The sequence below is a fragment of the Chionomys nivalis genome, chromosome X (genome assembly GCF_950005125.1).
Source record: "Chionomys nivalis chromosome X, mChiNiv1.1, whole genome shotgun sequence".
Lineage (NCBI taxonomy): Eukaryota > Metazoa > Chordata > Mammalia > Rodentia > Cricetidae > Chionomys > Chionomys nivalis.
In genome coordinates this window covers 62,335,876-62,357,622 of record NC_080112.1, presented here as the reverse complement: position 1 = coordinate 62,357,622, position 21,747 = coordinate 62,335,876, and the positions used below count along the sequence as shown (strand labels likewise).

The window sequence follows — 21,747 nt, the reverse complement described above, 5'->3', positions numbered from 1 at the left end:
TGGCCAGTGTGTGCCTCGAGGGGCTTATAGAATCTATATGTAAGTTTACATATGTATTTGTGTGTGTGTGTGTGTGTGTGTGTGTGTGTGTGTGTGTAGCCCAGAGATTGGCATTGGGTGTCTTCATCAATTCTTCCCCACCTTATTTTTTGAGACAGGGTCTCTCATTGAACATGGAGCTCATATAGTGGGAAAGAGACATAAAAGGGGGAGGAGAAATAAGAGAGAGGAATGGAATACATGTGCCAGGAAAAGAGAAGAGCAGAATGGTTGGAAAGAAGGGACTAATAAGAGTGGGAGGGGAGCTAGGAGAGCAGGGGAGGGGAACAAATAAGGACAACATAGAATTATATGCATAGAATTGCATATGTGTAGAATTGCCATTGTGAGGAGCTGGGGAGACAGCGCAGTAGTTTGAGCCCCAGAATCCATGTTAAACAACAGCAAAACCAGATGTGGTGCGCACATGTACTCCCAGCACTGGAGAGGTGAAGACAGCCAGTCTAGTTTACTTGTGTGATCCAGAACAGTGAGAATCCCTGCCTCAGAAACCAATGTGGACGGAGCCTGAGGAACACCACTAAGGTTAATCTCAGGCATCCACAATCATGTGTGCGCGTGCACACACACGTGCATGGGCACCCACATACAAGTGAACATTCACACACATACACACAGAATAATAAATGCTATAATGAAGTTCATTGTATGCTAATTTTAAAAGTTAAAGGAAAAAATAACAAGATAATAAAGTAGAAGGAACCTGAGAGCCTTTTATCTTGAGGCTACCAGTGTGGGAACAAGATCACCAGTGCTGCTGGCTGTGGGGTCCCAGGAGGCTTTCTACTTTGTGGGGAGTAAGCCCTTTTTCTTGGTCAGTGTGGTAGCTTGGAAAAACTTGGGGACAATGCAGGCTACCTTGTAAGCCATAGTGCCGCGTCGGCAAAGGAGACCTTAATCCACCGTCTCGTTTTATGAGAACCCACACCGAGGCTGGAGAAGTGAAGTGGTTTGACCAAGGTCACGAAGCAAGTGAGTGGGAAGATCTGTAATTCAGTCCTGACCGCCCTTCAGGTGGCTCTGTTCCTATGTTGTAAGTAAAGATGCGGGTTATTTGGTGACTCCAAGACTAGGCTCTGTTTAGCAGAAAGCAAGGTGGGAGCCTTCCAGGTGCTGAAGCCACGGCTAGCCAGGCAGTGGCCCAGGACGGCTGGGCAGGCAGTGGCCCAGGACGGCTGGACATGCAGTGGCCCAGGACGGCTGGGCAGGCAGTGGCCCAGGACGGCTGCTACAATGCGTGTATTTCTCACACTGAGTTTGAGCTCCTAGATAGGAACACAGCAACACATGAAAAACAGGGCAACAAAAGTGTGACTCTGCGTCCCTTTATTTAGAAATAAGTTGGGAATACTGTGATCCTTTTGGGAGCAGGGAAAGAGGGTTGAGGAGTTTCGGCGGTGGGGGTGGGGAGATTCCAGTAGTTGTCACTATTCAGCACCAGAGCAAATGCTTGGGCATAAGGTCATTCTTGAATCCAGATGAGTCATCGTCTTATATATATGTACAGTAGAATTTTAAGTAGATAAGCGTTCTTATGGCTTTGTCCCCAGACACACTGCAGTTACACAACAGAAAACTAGAGAAGAGGGGAAGTAGAAAATGCCCGATGAGCTCACTACACTTTCTTTCTTCTTTCCCTTTCTTTCTTTCTTCCATCCTTTCTTCCTCCTTTCTAATCAGATAGTTGGAACAGGACTGGTGCTGAGCAGATGTCTGAAAAACAAGCTCATCTGTGGGGTAGGACTGGGCATTAAAGTAAGTCCTGAAGATGGAGGGAAAATTTGCTGTGTTCTTCCTGTGCCCGCCACCCACTGGGGTAGCTGCAGTATCTTATAGCCTAGGTTGTAGCGTGCTTGGGGCTCCTGAACCCATAGCAGGTCAGAAGCCACGCTCCATCTGTCACAGGGCTGCTTTACCATTGTCTCTGGCAGATCCTGACAGGGAAGGCTCTTGACAGAAATGGACCGTTACTATTACATTACAGCCCCACCCCTGTTGCTTGCCCGAAGGGAGTCAGCACTTGGTTTCAGGGGGCGCATGGGGGTTGCTAATATGCCAAAGAAGCCGGAGAGGCTAGGACCGTACCTGCTGCATGGGGAGCTACTAACCACGGAAATATTTGATAGGAAGCCTTCCTCCTTCACCTATTAGGGCCCCAGTGATGCCTGGGAAAGTCGAAAATCCGAATCCTCCCATACTCACCAACTTAGTCTCATTTTTTTTTCCATCTTCCCTTTCCCAACCTACCCCATTCCCTAAGTTACTTCTGTCACTTTCTGGAGCAAAAAGAGTGTTTTCCTTGCCTTATTTTTTTTTTTTTTGGCATTTCTGCTTTCTTCCCCGAGCTTGTAGCAGAGTTTATGCTCTCATTACATCCTTAACTCACTTTTGGTCCTGAGAATTGACCGACTGACTCAATCCCAGCTCCTGCTGGGTATGGGAGAGGTAAGGTAGGGTAAAGGCTGGGAAAGACTGAGAGAAGGGCTAGAGGTTGGATAGCAGACTCCCCCATTTCTTTGTGGAAAGCTTTAGGAAAGTGATGGAAATGAGGAGGAGATTTAAACCCACTTATGGCTTGTTTGGGCCTCTACCTGGAATGATTCCAGTGTTGGTCATTTCCCATCATTCATAGCTACCGTGGTAGTCTCTGATGAGTCAGGATGGTATGTAGGGCCTGCAAAATTATAGTCGCCTGATATATCTACCCTACACTCTCCGCCTCAGAGCAAAACTTAGGTAAAAGTGGATCTCTCCATCCTGGGTCATGAAGTCAGCTTCTTAAAAAGGCCTCATCAAAGAGAGCTCCCCCCATGCAGCCTGAAGTGTCTTAAGACAGCAGATTTCCTTTTCTCTTTCTTTCCTCTCCCTGGGATCCTCTCTTCTCTTCTTCTCTTGTCCTCCCTATCTTTATTTGCTTGTTCCTTTACATGTCCTTTCACGGGCACAAGTGTCAGATGGCTGAAATGGAAGGCATTCATGCATGACTTGTCCTGGTGGAAGGGCTGAGCTCAAGCAGTTACAGTGGGAGAACGGAAGCCCTTGCCTCTGGATGGCGATGCTCTGAGAGGAACTTTCTTTCTCCCAGGCCGTGTTCCCAGCACCCCGTGTCTTCCATGCACTTTACCCAGTTCTGGAAGAACTGCCCAGAACAAGGAGGCTCCCAGCTGGCTTAGCCTCACAACTTGGCTTTGCAATAATCAGCACTGATCTGCAGGTGAGCGGGGAGGTGGCTCAACCCCAGCATAAAGGGAAAAGACAGGGTGCTTTCTCCACTGATTGCCATCCAGAAGGTGTATCCCCAAAGCCTTGGAACAAAGGGATGCTTCTGCCAGTGGATGTGAAGGGCTTTGCCCACAAGTCATAGGTTATGGCCTTCGTTCTGTCAGCGCTGTCTGACTTTACCAGGAAAATCAGGAACTTTTATTTGTACTTTAGAGATTGACTCTAAACCTTAGCTGGACCTACACATTCCCTACACATGATTGGGGAACAGTAGCCCCAAATGTTCTACAGTGTTCCGAGAGTCTCCATCCCATCCAGAGAAGCTACGGCCAGACATAACCAACTTCCCTTAGACTGTTCAAAGGGTTGAGCCTCCAATTCTTTGCAAGACTCTTCGGAGCTTCCCTTTACCCAAAATGGCACGGGCGAAGAAGAACAGGAATTTTCTGGGACAAAACATTTCTACAGGAATCTAACATTTGATTGAGCTTTTGACAAGGCGCCCAAGTCATGAGGGGGCTGGCTGGTTCTTTAGAGAAAGCATTTCAGCGGGTGGGGGGGGGGGTCAGGGAGAGAGCGGGAGAGGAGAAGATAGCAAAACACCACCACCGTATATTCATATTGCGTATGGTCTACACCCTGGGCTGGCATAGGTGGAGGATACATAGAACAGACACGTGCAGGTAGCACCCCCTATCCGTATACTAAGAGTTTGTTACATCAAAATGTTCCTCAAGGACTATGAACTGTGAAGTGGTCAGAATGGAGAGAGAGCCATCCTTTAAGAAGCTCCAGGAGATAGTTTCTCTTCCATTCATGGAGCCAAAGCAAAGCAGCCCCTGGTTGGTTGGGTGATTTCTTTTTAGACAAGACAGGTTTCCGTCTGTGATTCCGTCAGTTCGGGGAATTTCTGGAAAACAGTGTCATCATGCCAGTGATGGACAGTACAGCCAGAAGCATGGCAGGCCTTAGGTGGCATTCACCTTGACACAACTGTCCTTCGAATGAGAAGTTAAGGTTCACACTTTTCTATCTGGCCAAAGCGAAGCTGGGTCAGAGTCATGGTCCTGGAGCGGGAAAGAGTTGACAGTTGCTTCATCAGGTCTTAGTGGCTACACCGAGAAGGCTGCAGTGTTGTTCACTCAGCCACCTCACCTGGAAGGGAATTCATTCTGGGAGAGTTTGGGAGATAGGAGGCCGCGTGCAAGGCTCTTAGAGGGCCAGAGCTAGCAGGGTGAGGCAGCATCGCTTCTGCAGGTGGCTTATTTGATACAGATGAATGTGTGGACCAAAGCAGAAGGCACCCCACTTCATGGAGTGCTCTGTACCTTTCCATAGCAGGCCTAAAGTGGGGGTGATTCTATGATGCTATAAGAAGGTTTGTATGGGTTTTCAGGTTGGGAACCTCCATGCTGAGCCCAGGCCAGATCGTACAGAGAAGGAAGAGGAGCTGGCCCCAGTTCCTTCCCGTGGCTGAACTCCCATCTCCCTGCTGAGTGGCAGCTCTCAACACCACCCAGGCAGCCCCGGACCCCTTCCCATCCTGTGTGCTGTGGCTCTTCTTGGCCAGGCACCTTTACTTCTCATCCTCATCCCCCTCACTCATGCTGCTGATGGAGGCTGAGGCTGCTTTGGGTGAGGAGGGGGGAGAGGTCTTGTTCGGGAGCCATGAGAAGGTGGGAGATGGCGAGCGGGAAGGGGACCGGCTCCGGGTTGGGCTGCTCACGGGGCTCTGCTTCGGAGATAAGGCCTGTAGCATCCGGCTGCTTCTCTCCTGGAACATCTGCTTCTAGAGAAAAGATTGAGAGACGGTCTCTGTTAACACAATGGTTTCGAGTGCAGTTATGGAGAAAGGAAGGGCAGGATGGAAAGCCGCTTCACCAAAACACCGGCACCCACAGACATTCCGTGTTAGCAAAGGCTATAAATAGGGAGAAATGAGTGAAGTCTGGGGCCAGTAAGAAGTGACCTAAGGTTACAGTTCCTACTGATGGATGAGACTTTGCTCCTCTTTTATCTGTACAATTTAACTGCCAGGCAAAGTAGCAATGTCCTAGATAGTGTTAGCATCTTATAAAACAAAAACTTTGTCTTCGTGGATATTAGGAGAAATCACACAATAAACAAAGCATGTGGTATATATCAGACGGAAATGTGATCCATGAGAAAGATAAGGCAAGAGAAGGTACCATGCCAGGCCTGGTGGCTGACACCTGCCTGCTGAGCACTTGGGAGTCTGAGGCAGGTGGAGTTTAAGACAAGCCTAAGGGCTACAAGAGACTATCTCAAAGAGCAAGGTTACCACACTGGGGCGCTGGGCTACAAGTGCTAATGAGCTTTCCGTGGAGGGCCTCGCCAAGGAAATGCTGTCTGGGTGAAGACCTATAGGAGAGGAGGGAGGAAGGATGAAGCTCTCCAGCAGCGGAAATCAGTGGGAAGCCAGTTCCAGACAGTCCCAAGAAGACAGAAAGCCACAGAGCCAGGAAGAAGAAGCTGACCGCAGGACTGGTGGGGTCTGCTGCCTGGAGAGCATGAGGAGAAGAGTTAGGCGGAGATACTGGAGAAGTAGTGGGGCGCTGTCATGGAGGCTCTGGCAACCATTATGGGATGTCTGCATTGCCCCACTGTGGAGAACCACTCAGGCGTGTTTAAAGGAACAGAAGGAGGAGCAAGACTGTCCTCCCAGCAACGGAGAGAGCTGGTGGGGAGGGGCTAGTGGGTGGCCTAGGGGAAGCGGTAGGGGGCACTGATTCACAGAGGACCTTCTCTGAGGGGAAGAGAAATTTCTGGAGCCTTGCAAGCAAAAGAGGAACACATTTGCTTCAGTCTTTTCCAGTGACCTCCCTAGCTATTGTGCCGGAAAGAGACTGCTGTGAAGACTGTAGTGACCGATTAATGAGGAACCCATCGCAGTAAAAGTCTAAGACCATGATGCCCCCTGACTCGGCCTGGTGGCTGGGAAGATGATGAGGAAATGGCCAGCATTTCTCCGCACACTGAAGTTGAGGTCTGCGAAACCCTTCTGTTTTGTGTGCACTTGTGAGATCTCTGACACGTCGTCACAGTTGTGTGACTACCTCTACACTCAGGCATAGGGGACTTGATCAGGGCCAAATGCTCTCAGGGCCCTTTGTCATCCATCACCGCCTGTCCCACTCTCAACACAGACCTATTTTCTGTCCCGTAAGTTTTGACATTTACCAGAATGGCATTTTAAATGGGACCCTACAGTATAAGCATGCGGTCTGGCTGACAGTTGGAAGATGTCTCAAAGGTGACTCTAGTTTCTGCTGCTGGAACTGGAAAGTGGCGGTGCCATTTGCTGGCTTGAGGAATGCTATGGGATGAAAGGCGAGTTTGGTGCTAAAACTAGAATTTCCCTAATTTTTTTGGGGGGGGGACGTTTTTTTTTTTTTGAGGCAGACTCTCATGTAGCCCAGGCTGGCCTCAGACTCACTAAAGAACTGAAGCTGGCCTTGAGCTTATGATCTTCCTGCCTTGGCCTCCTGTGTGCTGAAATTCCAGGTGTGTGCTTGTCCAGTCTTTGAGACTTCAGGTGACTGTTGCATGGTCCTTTGTTCTGGAATACTGAGGGAAGCCTTGTCTCATAAAAAGAAAGAAGAAAAGAAGAGGGGGATATAGAAGAAAGGGAAAGGGGGTGGAAAGGGTAGGAGAAAAGAAGAGAGAAAATGCAGAGGGTATTAGAAAATGAACTAGAAATGGCCAGGTGCACTATAGTAATCAAAGGATCAGAATGAGCCACTGTCTCAGTGCCATGCTCTAATAACTGCGCTAATCAGCCAGGGAAGAAACACTTTTTACTGTATCAGATTGCTAACGTTTCCTTAATTTGTAATGGTGAGTGTGGATGGGTGGATGGGTGCACAGGAAGGGGCCACGCTGCTGCCACTGGGCAGACGCTAACACACAGCACCTTCCTGGGAGGCAACAGCAAAAGCTTTTTTCCCCAAGGTATTAGAGATGTAAAAAATATTTATGAGTATAACATATTGTAGTAGTATAACAGATAAAAGTGTAAACTTCTGAAATACTTCAAGATGATATACTAAACAGCTGACCAAAAATAGGTTCATTTTTTGGAAAAAAAGAAGCAATTTATTCATTTTATTTAATGTGTGTTTCTCTGCATGTGTGTGTGCACCACGTGACTGCCTGGTGCCCTGCCCTCAAAGGTCAGAAGAGGGCTTCGGATGCCCTAGAACTGGGGTTACAGTTGGGGATGGTTGTGAGCTGGGAATCAAGCCTGGGCACTCCACAAAAGCATCAAATGCTTTTAATGTTTGAGGTGTCTTTCCGGGCAAGAAAGTCAGGTTCTTAAAGAATCCTTACGAATGTGAAAAGTGCGCTGCAAAGGCTCTAGAAAACCGGATGCTTTTAGATCACATGGCCTGCATTATTCCAGTGCTCGGGAAGAAATGATGGAGAAGATGTGTGCCACAGGACGGAGCGCAAGGGAGCTTTTGGTCTCTTAGTCTGTGTGTTCGGGGTGCTCAGAACTGAACCCAGAGCCTCACTCAGTGAGACAGGTGCTCTGCCACTAATCTAGATCCCCATCTCCCCTTAGATTTTTAGACAGGATCTTTCTATGGAGCCCTGTCCTGGAACTCACTCTGTAGACCAGGCTGGCCTCAAAGTCACAGAGATCCACCTGTCTCTGCTTCCAAAGTGCTGGGATTAAAGGTGTGTGCCACCACACATGGCTTTTTATTTTTACTATTTGAGACAGGGTCGCTCTAATTTGCCCAGGCTGCCCTTGAACTTGCAGTCCTCCTGCCTTGCTCTCTCTTGTAACCGGGATTATAATACTGTGCCTCCAGGCCTGTCAAGTCATTGCCTTCAGAGTAGTTCTGTAATGAATAAATCCAGTCTTTCATGTGTGCTAGTTCCACATCTGTGGCTTCAACTGTCTGCAGATCAAACATGGCATTTACAATGACCATGTACAGACTTTCTCTAGCAATTGTTCCCTGAACAATATAGCACAATGCCTAATGCATTTACATCATATTAGCTATTATAGGTCATCAAAATCATTTTAAGTATACGGGGGATGTGTGTAGTTTTTTTGTGCCAACACTATGCCATTTTATCTAAGGGGTTTGAGCATCCCCAGGTTTTGGTATCTGAAGGAAACCCTGGACTGATTCCCCAAGAAATACAAAGCAGTAGCTACTGCATATTGCTTTTGCCTTCATAAAATGTATTGTGATAGGAAGAACGAAATTCAAATAGCCTGGCTAGGGAGGTCGGGCGGGCATTTCACTAGTGACATAGCCGGAAACATTAAGACCTGAAGTACACCATTAACTCCTCCCTGCACTCATTTTCCTTCCTAAGCCCTAGTCTGGCAGTTTTTAGAGCCTAAAGTTTCCCCTAGAAAATATAATAGAGAAGCCGTGCTGATCACTGAGATTCTTCCCAGATTGAAAATTCCACCTGTCTACAAATACAGCAATTATTTACCTTCCATTAAGAGCACTGATAATTCTACCAAAAGACAGCCAACCCCCGTGAAATCAAACAGGAAAAAAAATAGTGCCGTACAACAGCATTACCTGAGATTAAGCCCATTTATGAGACAAAATCAAATGCCAAAAGGATTGGGTAGCCTATTATTAACAGTAACATTAAAAAAATCCTTGAACTTCTAGCAGGCACTTTAAAATATGTGTTTTTATTACTATAATCTTTCAGCATATTTTTAGTGGCAGCCATTAGCCCTCCTGCTGTTAATGGATTGTCAGCATTTCCATTAGAAGCCCACTTTCTAAGAAATCTACATCTTGTCTACTGTAGTTTGAATCAAGCTCATAACTTGAGACTATTCCGCCTAAGGGGATGAAAGAATTTGAATCTTTAATAATAAACAGTGGTGTCACCCTTCACAAAATGTGCTACCCATGCAGAAGCAGCCGGGCCTGGACTTGTAGGTTCTCCGATCTGTTTCTGCTGGACTTTCTGGGCTGGTTTCCCTACAAAGGAGCTGAATTGAATCCAATCAGGAGACAGTTCATAATGAGCTTCCTGGGAAGAAAAGCACTTTAGAAATATAACAAATAATGAAGACCATGGCATGACATTTTCAAAGAGAAAAGGTATTTCAATTCAATCTTTTATTGTATTAACGGGTTTCCATTTAGAAAGTTTTCCCCAAGAAAATAATCCCATTTATAGTCCTGTCCCTGTGAAAGTAATTTTCTGTTTGCCTCCTACAAAGTTTTCCCTTTTAAGAAGTATTTAGCATCTAGTGTGGCAATGAATATCTTGCTGAATGCCTTTAAAGGCTTTTGTGTCTCCTATACATCCTGGCATGTGAGTCAAAATGAAGTGAAAAAAAAAAAAAAACCTAGTATGATCTCGCCTGGACCTCTGGTAAGGAAGATGAAAGTCAAGACCACAAGAGTTGGTGTTTCCACTGTGACCAGATCGATAAACACCATCATCTACAGTGACTGAGCCTTCACCGTGGCTGATGTGGTCTTGGTATCAGGCTCTGTTATGAAGAAATTGTTATGAACTGGCTTAATCCTCTCGACAAACTTCGGAGGAGTAAAGCTGACTTTCCCCTTACAGTTGCTGTGACTGAGGTGCGGAGATGCAGAAGAACTTGTCAAGGTGGGCTGGGGTCAGGGCCGGGGCCAGGACTAGTGTTAGTCATGAAACACTGGACTAGCGTGTGTAAGGCACCAAATATACTTTAGAGAAGGGACTCACAAAAAGAAACCATTCATGAAACTACAATAACCACAAAAGAACTTGCCCAAGGCCTCACAGCTAAGAAGTGAGTTCATTACCTCTCCTGTAATTAGGCTCTTTCAGGGCTAAAGGCTTTCATGTTTATGCAGTCTTTATTTGTATATTTGCTTAAAAATACATTTGTTAGGACTATCAAGTCGTGCGTGGAAAGGCTGGGAATGTGGCTCACCAGTAAAGCACTGACCAGGTTCTGGGCTCAGTCCCCAGCATAGAAAGAGGAAAATGTTCCTAATGTGAGATCTAGTTCACACGCACATACTTCATGTTATTTCTTTTATCAAAATCAAAATGATCCTAAAAATTAGCAGTGTGCCTGGAATGACGATAATCACCATGTGACCCAGCAGTTTTGTGTCTATGTTTGTGCCCAAGAGACCTGGAAATGGGGACTCAAAAGGCCAAACACCGAAGGGTTAATTGCAACATTATTCACAACTGCCCAAAGTGGCACAACCCAAGTATCTACCACCAGAGGGATGGACAAAGTAGATATGGTGTATACATGGGTGGTGGTGGTGGTGGTGGTGGTAATATTACTCAGCTTTTAAAAGCTTCTACAACACTGATCCATGCTACAACACAGGTGAACCTTGTATAGTTTAAGTATAATAAATACTGTATGATTCAACTTATATGGCTACCTAGAGTCATCAATCAAATTCAGAGAGAAAGTAGGAGGATGTTTTCAATCAGCTTTTGTGCGGGATGTTTGTGCTTTTAAGGTGCAGCATCTTTTTGGCACTGTAGAAACATTCTGGAGATAGATGGAGATGATGCTTACATGCTGGTATGAATGTACTTAATGCTTACTGCTTGAACATGGTTAAAATGGGACTGGCCGTGTAGCTCAGTGGTAGAGCACTTGTCTAGTATGCATGAGGTCCTGATTTTGATATTCAAGCGTAAAAATAAAAAGTTAAACTGGGTGATGGTGGTGCATAAATTTGATTCCAGCAGAGGGAGGCAGAGGCAGGTGAATCTCTGTGAGTTCAAGGCCAGCCTAGGCTACAGAGTGAGTTCCAGGACAGGCTTCAAAGTCTACACAGAGAAACCCTATCTTGAGAAAAAAAGTTAAAATGGCAAATTTTATGATGTACATAAATACATATGCCACAATTTAAAAAATAGCTGTGGATCATGCATTATATAAATTCCCCACTCCCAAATCACCTCCATAGTCTTTTTAAAAATCAACAAATAATTGCATGTAACAAATGGCACTGTCTGGTTGGCATGGGATCTACTAGACTAGTCTGGGCCAGAGGATAAGCTCCTGGTCTAAGATAAACTAAAAGTTTCCATTGGACTTGAGACCTTTGTCTTTGGTTGTTAAAAGATTCATATCACTGTAAAGCAACAGGGAAGAACTTTCTTTTCGAAGTCAATGAAGTAATATAGTGGCGGACATCAGCCCGTGATTGAGGCGCTAATATTTCAATCAGTGTTTCTGCTCTGTGAATTCAGACGCTTCAAACAAGAGTAGTGGAACTGCTTTAAGAAGACCAATACCCAAAGCAAAGCCTGCACGCTGGGCCAACATCCCTTAACCCAGCATCCTTCACTAACTGCCATTTTAGAGACAAGCAGCATCAGCCCCAACATAAGCAAGCAAGGTCCAAGTTAAGTTCATTTAGAGCTCTTCTTCTGAGACAATCAGTTATTAAAAGACAATCCTCACAAGGAGAGGCAATCCTGAGTCTTTCGTCTGAAAGATGCTACTGCTTGAATCTGGACTGTCTGCCCAGGTGTCCATGTATTAAGGGTTTGTCCTTGCAGACTGGGAGGCTGGCCAGAAACCTTCCAAAGAAGCCAAATGAGAAGTCTTCTCATCATTGTGGCTGAACCCTCCTCCCTCTTCTTCCCTTTTGCCCCCTTCTCTTAGCTGTCACAAGGTGAGTGACTTCATCTCACATGCTTCCGCCATGATGCGCTGCCCTACCAAAAAGCCCCAAAGCCCCCAAACAGTGAGCTCAGAGAATTTCTCTCATATTTTCCTCCCTCTCTTTTTTCTTGTTCTCTTTCCCATCAAAATGGCTTTTTTTTACTGCATACATCCTAAGAATGTATTACACACGTGCACATGTTAAAGACAACAGCTACCATGTGTGAAAACTAAGTTTAAAACTTTTGTATAGTTTGGTATTAGTCCTAAAAAGTTCATGTATGATAAATTAAACTCACTTCAGTAGTGTGCATGAAATCAACTTGTCTTCTTCAGTAGCCTTAGATGTTTCATTACAGTAATATAAAACACAATAACACAGAAGGCTTCTCTTGTCATTGGGAATGGATTATAGGCCACCTTCTGAGTATGACTCGAGAAAACTTAGAAAAATCAATTAATAGTAGTTAAATAAATAAAGTGATGTAAGTACAAAAAAGAAAATAATGATTTGGGCCCTAATAGCCTACCAGTCAGGCTGAGTAAGCAGGAACGGGAGAATCTATTATTGCAGTTAATAGGTTGCTGGCTCTAAATTGTTAAAATTGTCTTCATGGCAGACAGCCTCCGACAATGCCTCCTAGGGTCCCATTCCTGCTATTTGCATCTTTGTGTGGTGCCCTCCCATGACAATAGCTAAGGAACAAATTAGAATATTCCTTTGACCCACCTCCATAGCATAAATCTATGAGTCAGGTTGGGGGAGGCAGAGGAAGCAGGGGAAATAAGGTCATGAAGAGCTAGCAAGTCTGACTCTTCCAAAAAGAAATAGAAACACCAAGACAACCAAGTCCGTCTGGTTTTGTTTTGGTTGGTCTTTGAGACAGGTCCTCACATGGTAGCCTAGCCTGGCCTGGACATCACATAGCACAGGCTGGCTTGGAGTTTATCATAAAGTTCTGCCTATTGGATTTGATCCACTAAACAGTAAACTGTGTCCGGTGCCATAAGTGAAGGAAGACAGTGTACGTGGTGAGTTTGGGCCTCACCGCGTCCTTTGCAGATGTGAGGAAGGTCTGTGACTAGGCACTTCTCACAGTCCGTTCCCTCATGCAGGTACTCGGTGAGGAAAGGCCTGTGTGGAGTACACACCATGAGCAGCATGCGAAGCCGCACACCAATCCTGCTCTACCCAATTTTGGACCTTAAATCTTCCTATGTTGTGCCTTTCTAAGTCGGGCTGCTTTGTAGCAGTACTGTACTTGCAGGTAATGCAGATCCCCTGTTTTAAGAAATGAGTTCCAGTCACAAATCCACAAATAAAGAATTATTATAATAATAGCATATTCATGAAAAGCAAATTACTTATCTTGGCGTTTAACATCCTTGTAACTATTTCTGTACTTTTAATGTCAACAGAAAAAAAGTAATGTCTAAGTTTGGCTGATACAGTAAATTAATGTTAATAACAGTTTTGACACTAATAGCAAGTTTTTCAAAGAAAAAACCTCCAGTCTCTAAGCTGGGTTCCATTTCTTAAAAATCACCTCCGCTTGCTGTCACCAGACTTCCTAAGAACAATTCCAGCTACGTTCTCGCCTTTGCCTGGAGCCTGAAAAGCCTGGGGGTAGAAAGTTCCCATGAAATGATATCCTCACCTTGCCTTTGCTCTCCCCAGGTGGAGAAAGCATCCACCCAGTGAGTCACAACTCGAGGGCTTCTGGCAGAGTTCCCTTTCTGAAGTGCGGTGAGCAAATGAGTTGCTATGTGGCGTCATTAAAAACCACTAACTGGGTCTTCAGAGTCAGGAAATTGTGAAGGAGCCAAGTATGGAGGCATACACTGGATCAAAAGGGCGAGTTCAGAATTCAGAGAGCAGGGTATTCATTTGCTCTGTCTTTGTGCTCTTCCATAGTGCCGTGCATAGACAAGACTGTTAATAAATCTAATCATCTGAACTGAAAATGAACCAAAAAAGCGAGAAGGAACCCAGCGCATGGTTTCTGCGCTCTTGCCAGTCCTCACTGGGAGGTCTTAATGGCTCAGTTAGCCCGTCCCTTTCAAACTCAGCCTGTAGCTAGAATACTGGCGGCTTAATAACAACTTCTCTAATATAGTCGAGTCCTCTAGACTTTAAGCATCTCTTCTGACTCTGAGAACATTGTTCTTTTCCTATACTAACAGAGTGTTTTACTTTTAGATAACCCTATAATGAATGAGCTCAAATGAACAAAGACACTAGTGACAACCCATCAATAAAACAACGAAGTAGACATGGATTTCCTTAGATACTCCCCATATCATAGCAAGAAACCTTGGCTATTTAAGATTAAGGAAAGCAAATGGAATCACTTCTTTGCATTTTCAAAAGAAAGCTGGCTTGAGGCTAGAGAGTCCCAGCAATGTGTCTCGTCTCTCCACACCTAGAATGTGGGCTCACAGCCATGTACGGGATGGCTGCCCTGTTATACAGGTACTGAGATCCAAACCCAGGTCCTCGTGAATGCATAGCAAACACTCCTATTTGCCGAGACAGGAGGGATACTGGTGCTTTCTGGCTTCCATCTTAGCCAAGAAAACAGGAGCGCTGTGTTCAGGGAGAAACTCTGATTTAAAGGAATGAGTGAGGGTGATGGGGGAGGACACCTGACATCTTCAACCGGCCTCTGCACACAGACATCCATATCCCACACATGTACACGTGTACACATAGGAACATATACATAGTATTTCTTTCTAAAAAGGAAGTGAATTTAAAGATATCTATGTGTCAAAACCCTCATCAGCTCTACATCTACAGTTATGAATCACAACTGCCTAAAGAATTTAGATGAGGAAAAAATATGCCTCTCCTTTCTTGAATCATGGTCTCAGGGCCTTAAGACTTTTGGGACCTATACCAACAACTACATGCCAAGGGGGAATGGGAAATCAAGGTTTTACTGGCACAGTTACAAGGCAAGATTCTGCTACTCCTTTTTTTCTCTAGTGACAGAGACCCTGATAACCCAGGGTGGTAGAGTGGCCCCATTCTTTTACATTCTTCTTCTGGGGAGCATTGTGCCCCAGGCATAAAAACCTCTGTGTACTTAATTAGAGCAGATGCCGAATACCCCTAGGAGACTTTCTATGGCCCGGACTGTTGACACATAGAAAGAGATCATGAGGATGGTCATTAGACCCTCATCCAAGATTCTGACCATCCCTCCCTGCACCTCCCTGCCAACTGTCATTCTGCCCCAGCTACCTGTGGTCTTGAGAGCCGCTAGGATATATAAAGTGTGGAAGGCCACCTGAAAGGGAACTGTACCTACTCAGCTATAGGAAATTTGTTACCCAATCTGAGCTGGGACTTGGGCTGATGTACATGTCTTGAAGTCATTCACACACCTGTTAGTAAGCCCTCACTCATTCTCGTTAAACCTGATAAACTCATTGTTTCAGCAAGCCAGAATTGAGCCGAGTTGTTACTTTGGTCTGTCATTGGTACTCTATCTGGGGTGAGTACATGTTTATTCATGTCTCTCCCGGAAAATTTAATACAACACCTACCCCAAACATGAATGCCTACAGTTGAGCTAAGAGCCCTTGGACTTGACTTCCAACACAAGCTCCATGTTGCAGTGACTCACGTTACTTTTAGCCTTAAGCTTTGCATCACCTCCAGCTGGAAGGCTGGGATGAACTACAAGACCAACATCTGCAACACAAGACACTCAAAGGCAAGTGAAGGCCTTCCAGGTTCTGAAAACAGAAACAGAGAAGACCCCACTTTGTGTGCCATTTGGCACCATTCTGAGGGATGAATCAGTAACTGAATACGGACATAGCCTTGGAGTGACTTGAGACGGTGTCTGAGCAGAGGCCACTGGAAAAGGGACATCCTTGAGTAGCTCTGTGCAAGGAAGATAAGCTGAAAATACCCACTACATCAATGCCAATTAAAATAGCTACATACCCATGCACCATCTGGCCCAAACAGTTCCAGGAAGTTGCCAATAAACTCTCTTGATTTTTCTTCCCACTTTTGAATTAGGTCGTGACTCTTCTCCTCTACTCTGTTAACAAATTCCTTTGATCTTTCCTCCACATTCTTGACCTTCTCCTTCATCTTGTCCACCTGGTTCTGGAAACGGTACTTCTTCTCCTGGTAAAAATCAATGGGATGGATTGGTTCAAGAGGACAGCAGGGAGGTCCATCTCTATTAGTTATGTTTTATATTAAGTTGGGTTTGCTTCTAATGTAAAGGGTAGATGTCATTTTCCCCAAGGCCTAGGCTGATGGGAAGGCATGTCTTACGCATCATTCTGTTTGGATCTATAAAGGGAAGTACAAACGTTGTACTGTGCTCAACATCTAACTTGAAATCATATGAGAACAGAATACAAGACCACAGAACCATCCTTCATTGAGCAAATACCCATACTCAGTTCTTTTGGAACATAGATAAAATGATGCATTGTATATAGAATGGTTGATCAGATTCTGCCTGAGAATTCTGTTTTACTGGGGTAGTGCTAAAACCAATACTGTTTATATTAAGTTGTCCACTGACTGGACTTAGGACCTATGCCTCATGCTAAAATTGTCACTTTTTTTTTATGAGGCCAATTAAACTGCATTGATTTTCTTGGCTATAAAGAAAGCTTTTATTTTGATCGCTTCTCTGGATTTTGTGCTTACAGACTTTATACAAGGATGTTGTCTACCCATGTTCCAGGAAACCATATTGTGTTGAGCAAAACAGTAGTCACCTCTAAGCTTCAGTTTTCTCATCAGTAAATGGGGGTGATACCATTCCTGCCTCCCAGGGCTGTTGTGACAGTCACGCATGCAGATGTGTGGCTCGAAGCCTGGCATTTGTTTCACGTGTGTTGGCTCCGTTGTTGTCATAAAGCACCATGGACATTTATCTACACCCCCTACATTTTATCTCAGTGACAAATATAATGTCACACAAAGGGTCTTCCCTTTTGAAATCTCAATATACTGGCTTTAAAGGAGTCATCGGATATTTTTTTCTTTTTGTACTTTAGAATTGCGTAAAACTACTTCAAATATTATGAACCTAGGTCAGAATTCCCCAATTTAGACCTTCCAAAACTGCATTGCAACCTCAGGGTCGGGTTGGCTATGAGTGGTGTGTGTTGCTACTGAGCTATACGATCACACCTCGGCACTACAGGAAGGTACTCTGTCTTCTGTCACATGCAGTGTGGTCTGAGGTGAGCTGTTTAACCTTCTAGACTTCTGCTTTCTCACCTCTAAGTTGGATAGCATCATTACACGCCCCCAGTGGGCTTATCGCAAGTATTTCATGAGATAAAGCAGGCAAGAAGAAACTCAAGATAGGCATCTGATCGGCTCTTGATGAGTGTTAGCTGTTGTCTTCATATCGTGCTCGTCCATGTTTTTGCTCAGCACTGGAAATGGCTGTTTTGTTTAGTGCTCAATGACAGCACATAACAGTGGAGTGAGCACCGGGCTGTGAGGCACGAGATTTGGAGAGGTACCGTTGCCCCACCTCTCCCTCACCCTCCCTTGGCCTTGTCTACTCTCTGGGCTCTGTTTGCCTTATCTCAAAGTCAAGGGACTGGATTGGATGACTGGTCCTCATCAGGTCTCTGCCACTTCTGAGGTTCTGTGATTCATTTACACGCCCATCCAACACATTCAATTTCCTCTGTGAGCTGCAGCCCGGCTTGTTGTCATAGAAAGGCAGTAAGCACACCCCCACTGTCCTCACGGTTCCCTGAGCTAAGTGGCTTATCTAAAGACCATTTAAAGAGAGTGAGCAATAACTTTTGGAAATGGCTTGCTATGCTTGGATGGTTGACTGAATTCAATTTAAAAGAACAGACAGTTTAATTTATTGAAATAACCAGGGCTTTATTCTCTCTAAGATACCAAATCATCACGTTAGCTGAATTCTTTTCAGCCACGTGTTTGGGTGCCACTCGAACCCGGCATTTTCCATTTTGTTGCCTGGCTCGTATGAAGTTAGAGGGGCCTGAAGTCCAACACTCCCTGCTTTATCAGGACAATGAATAATCACCGACTTACAATTAATGAGCCCCTCCTATTTTGAAGGTACCAATGATCAGTTGTCTAAGATGCTGGATAATTAGAGCTGCACATAATTATAAATGCCTCCTTTTGCAGACAAACCACGCTTTGAGAATACAGTCTCTATTTGGGGGCTGGAATTCTGTATGCATGGAGAGCGTTTGTTTGGATCAAAATCATGGGCTCCTTGGAAGCCTGGTAACCTCAGTTGTCCAGACTCACTAACATCCCCCCCAACCATGCAGCTCCTCTCTTTGCCTTGTAACAGCTTGTTTTGCTTGTTTTAAAGATTGTTTTAACAGCGCTCTATTATTAACCTAACAGCAGCTCTGTGGGAACAATAAGGGAGAAATACAAAAGGAAGCCAAAGGCTTCAGGCTTTATTTAAGCAGCTGTAATTTCTCCGGACAATAAAAAAACGGCTGTTAAGGTTTCTAATGAGCATCTGTAAGGCCTTAATAAAATGAAAATTGTAAAACGTTAAAACAAGAAAGCATTTTCTCCGGGCTTAACATCTCATCGCTTCCGCCCGCCTCCCTTTCATTTGAGAAGACAACACTTGCGTTTCCCATGGGACAGATGTTCCAGAAACCCTTTGCCACATCTGAAAACTAAAGAGGGGTTCGGGGGGCAGGGGAGAGAAGCAAGGAAGCTCCATTATAAAGTGTGAAGCTGCCTATGCCCCTTGGTTGATGCATGCTCCCTCTGAGGACACTGGTTTCCTTCATTGTAAATAGATACATCATTACTGAGCCGGGCAGGTGTGGTGGCGCAGGCCTGTGTATCTAGCACTTGGAAAGCTGAAGCAGGAGGGTCATGATTTTGGGGCCAGCCTGGGCAATACAGTGAGACCCTCTCTCAAAAGCTAAAACACACCATTGAGTTTTTGATGTGGATTAAATGAGACAATAATGACATTAAGAGCACCACCCAGTGCACAGTAGACAGCAGTCACGATAGTATAATACAGTGGCCCTCAGAGTGCACGGGGAGGCTCACTTACGTTTATAAAGCTGACGTTGAGTTCCTTGGCCGTGTATCCTCTCTGAAGATTGCGCCGGGCATACACATCATAGTCACGGACAATTCTGGTGATGATGTCTGATGTTGAGATGCCTTCTGTTCTTTGTGTTGGAACAAACATGCCTGTCCAAGTAAGAATAAAAAGATAAAGGGAAGATCACCTCATTCAGCCTCATTCCTTTAATGATCCTTTTTTGTTGGATACAATTGGAGCTTCTGGGTAGCCAGGGAAGCCTTCTTTTCTGGCCCCAGCTGAGTCTTCCAGTCTCAGTACCACATACTTCTTTTACCATGGCACTGCGTGGTCATCATCCCAGGCTTGGTCCAGGAGACACCATCCACTCACCCGGCTTCTGACATTTGCTCTCGCTCAGCTCTTGCTTTCTGTCCTTGGCACCCATTTCCCACCCCCACCACCCACAAGAGTTCTTCCTCACCCTCGGCGGTTCACCTTCAAGGCTGTATGTCCGTGACATCTTTGCTGAACAACAAGAGAACTCCCAGCATTTGGAACACAATGGTATCTTCAGTGACCAAAACCAAATGTCTAATGCCTGTCTCTATATAGACGTGGACATTTGCTTGTGTGTTCTTTGTAGTTTTTTTTTAATTTTTTGCTTCTTTAAATCAGACAGCAATGGACATTTTGAATGCAGTTTTGTCTTAATTGCCTTCGCATGGCCAGTGCCCAGAGCAGTCCACAGGAAGAGGCTCAGCAAATGCAAAGCGAAGGAATAGCAACAACTGAGTCAATGAATGAGTCAGATCCCAAAGCTTCTTCCCTCCGGAAGTCTGCCTCACGTTATCCCCGCAGGAAAAGAAGGAGTCTTTGTAGTCTCTGCCTAAGGACATGTGTGTGTGTGTGTGTGTGTGTGTGTGTGTCTCGTGCTAGATGATTTTATCTCCTTTAAGAATAGCCTACTCAGCAGGGCAGTGGTGGCCCACGCCTTTAATCCCAATACTCGGGAGGCAGAGGCAGGCGGATCTCTGTGAGTTCGAAGCCAGCCTGGTCTACAAGAGCTAGTTCCAGGACAGGCTCCAAAGCCACAGAGAAACCCTGTCTCGAAAAGAAAAACAAAGAAAAGAAAAGAAAAGAAAAGAAAAGAAAAGAAAAGAAAAGAAAAAAGAAAGAAAAAGAAAAAAAAAGAATAGCCTACTCTGCATGGTGGTTTCACCACCCAAGACCCTTTCATTTGGAATATGTGGGAAAGAGTAGAAATAAACAAACCCAAAGGTGCCAAGTTCTAATGGCTACAAACACAGTAAGAACTGGATTCATGCTCAAAATTCTGTTGTCAACCAAAATCTTGTGTTGGCAATTGAGATCTTTCTAGTCCATATCATTCCAGTCACTTAGATCTGTCCTGTATCAGCAGCAAGGTAAATCGAGGACAAGGGTTCTCAGTTTACAGCAAGTCACTTAAACCTCTGAAGGCAAGCCACTTGGCCTTAGTTTCCCTCACCTAAGAAGTTAGCTAGACAAGGTGATCCGGCTTCATCTGGGCCACTTTTTTTCCCCACTGTCCAATTCCACTCAATGTACAACAACAAACCTGTTCCTCAAATGCTTCCCTAATTCAACCACTTTTCTCCATCTTTAGTCAAACCCAAACCACCTTACTCAATCAAAGATTACATCAAGAGCCTCGAAATCAATCCTTAGCCATGCCACTGTGCGTGTGTGTGTGTGTGTGTGTGTGTGTACATGCATGCAAGCCATGAATGCAGGTACCCAGGGAGGCTAAATGATTCCTGGAACTGTCATTACAAGCAGTTGTGAGCTGACTGGCGTGGATGGTAGGAACTGAACCCAGGTCCTTTGCAAGAGCGATATGCACTCTTAACCACTGAACTATCTCATGAGATGGCTGGAGCTCATGGGATGCCATTTTTGTCCACTTAAACACACACAGCCAAGAACCACAGAGTCATCCTTCTAAATGCATGTTGCATGTTGCATGCCTGCCCATTCCTCTTCCTTGGCTGGCTACCGTGTTTAGAATAAAACCTTTAACTTGGTTGTGCCACAGCTTACACAGTCCCTTCCTGTGCTTCCTCCTCGTCTTAGTCTCATCTCCCTGCCCCTCTCCTCTTTACTCCCTCAGTAAAGGCTCCTGCACTCTACCAAGGACTTGGATTGTTTTGCTCATAGGCTGTGGCAGTTGGAATGTAATTGGCCCCCATAAGCTCATAGGGATTGGCACTATTAGGATATATGCCTAGGTGTGGAGTAGGTGTGGCCTTGTCGGAGGAAATGTGTCACAGTGGGCTTTGAGATCTCCTTTGCTCAAGCTCTACTCTGTGTGGAACACAGTTCACTTCCTGTTGCCTGTGGATCAAGATGTAGAACTCTGTCTTCTCCAGCACCATGTCTGTCTGCATGTCGCCACATTTCCTTCTATGATGATAATGGACTAAAACCTCTGAAAATGTGAGCCACCTCAATTAAATGTTTTCCTTTATAAGAGTTGCCATGGTTGTGGTGTCTCTATTTCACAGCAATAGAAACCCTAACTATGACAAGTCTACAAAGCTGGGCCTGTTTCTAGCGACACCAAACTTTTTCAACGTCCTAAAACTATCAGCTCTCCTCTTCTCTGTCTGTCACAGTCTCTGTCTGCTTAACTTAGTCACCCATTGGGCTTCAGGTTTAGTGTCGAGGAAATTACGTCTCAACTCTCAAAGTAGATCTTCCTGTTTGTCAGCCCCACTGCTC

General features: G+C 45.1%; 1 protein-coding gene across 3 annotated transcripts in view; it reads right to left on the bottom strand.

Annotated features, from left to right (window-relative positions):
* Nucleotides 1–1,408: 1,408 nt before the first annotated feature.
* Pcyt1b (phosphate cytidylyltransferase 1B, choline) overlaps nt 1,409–21,747 on the bottom strand; it is a 67,819-nt gene continuing 47,480 nt past the window's right edge. For all 3 annotated transcript variants that reach the window (XM_057760288.1, XM_057760289.1, XM_057760290.1), the window contains exons 6-8: nt 19,012–19,154; nt 15,900–16,088; nt 1,409–5,071 (exon numbers count right to left, since the gene is read on the bottom strand). In XM_057760288.1, coding sequence (XP_057616271.1) covers nt 4,859–5,071; nt 15,900–16,088; nt 19,012–19,154 — 545 coding nt within the window. In that variant the 3' untranslated portion in view covers nt 1,409–4,858. The remainder of the gene's footprint in view (nt 5,072–15,899; nt 16,089–19,011; nt 19,155–21,747) is intronic.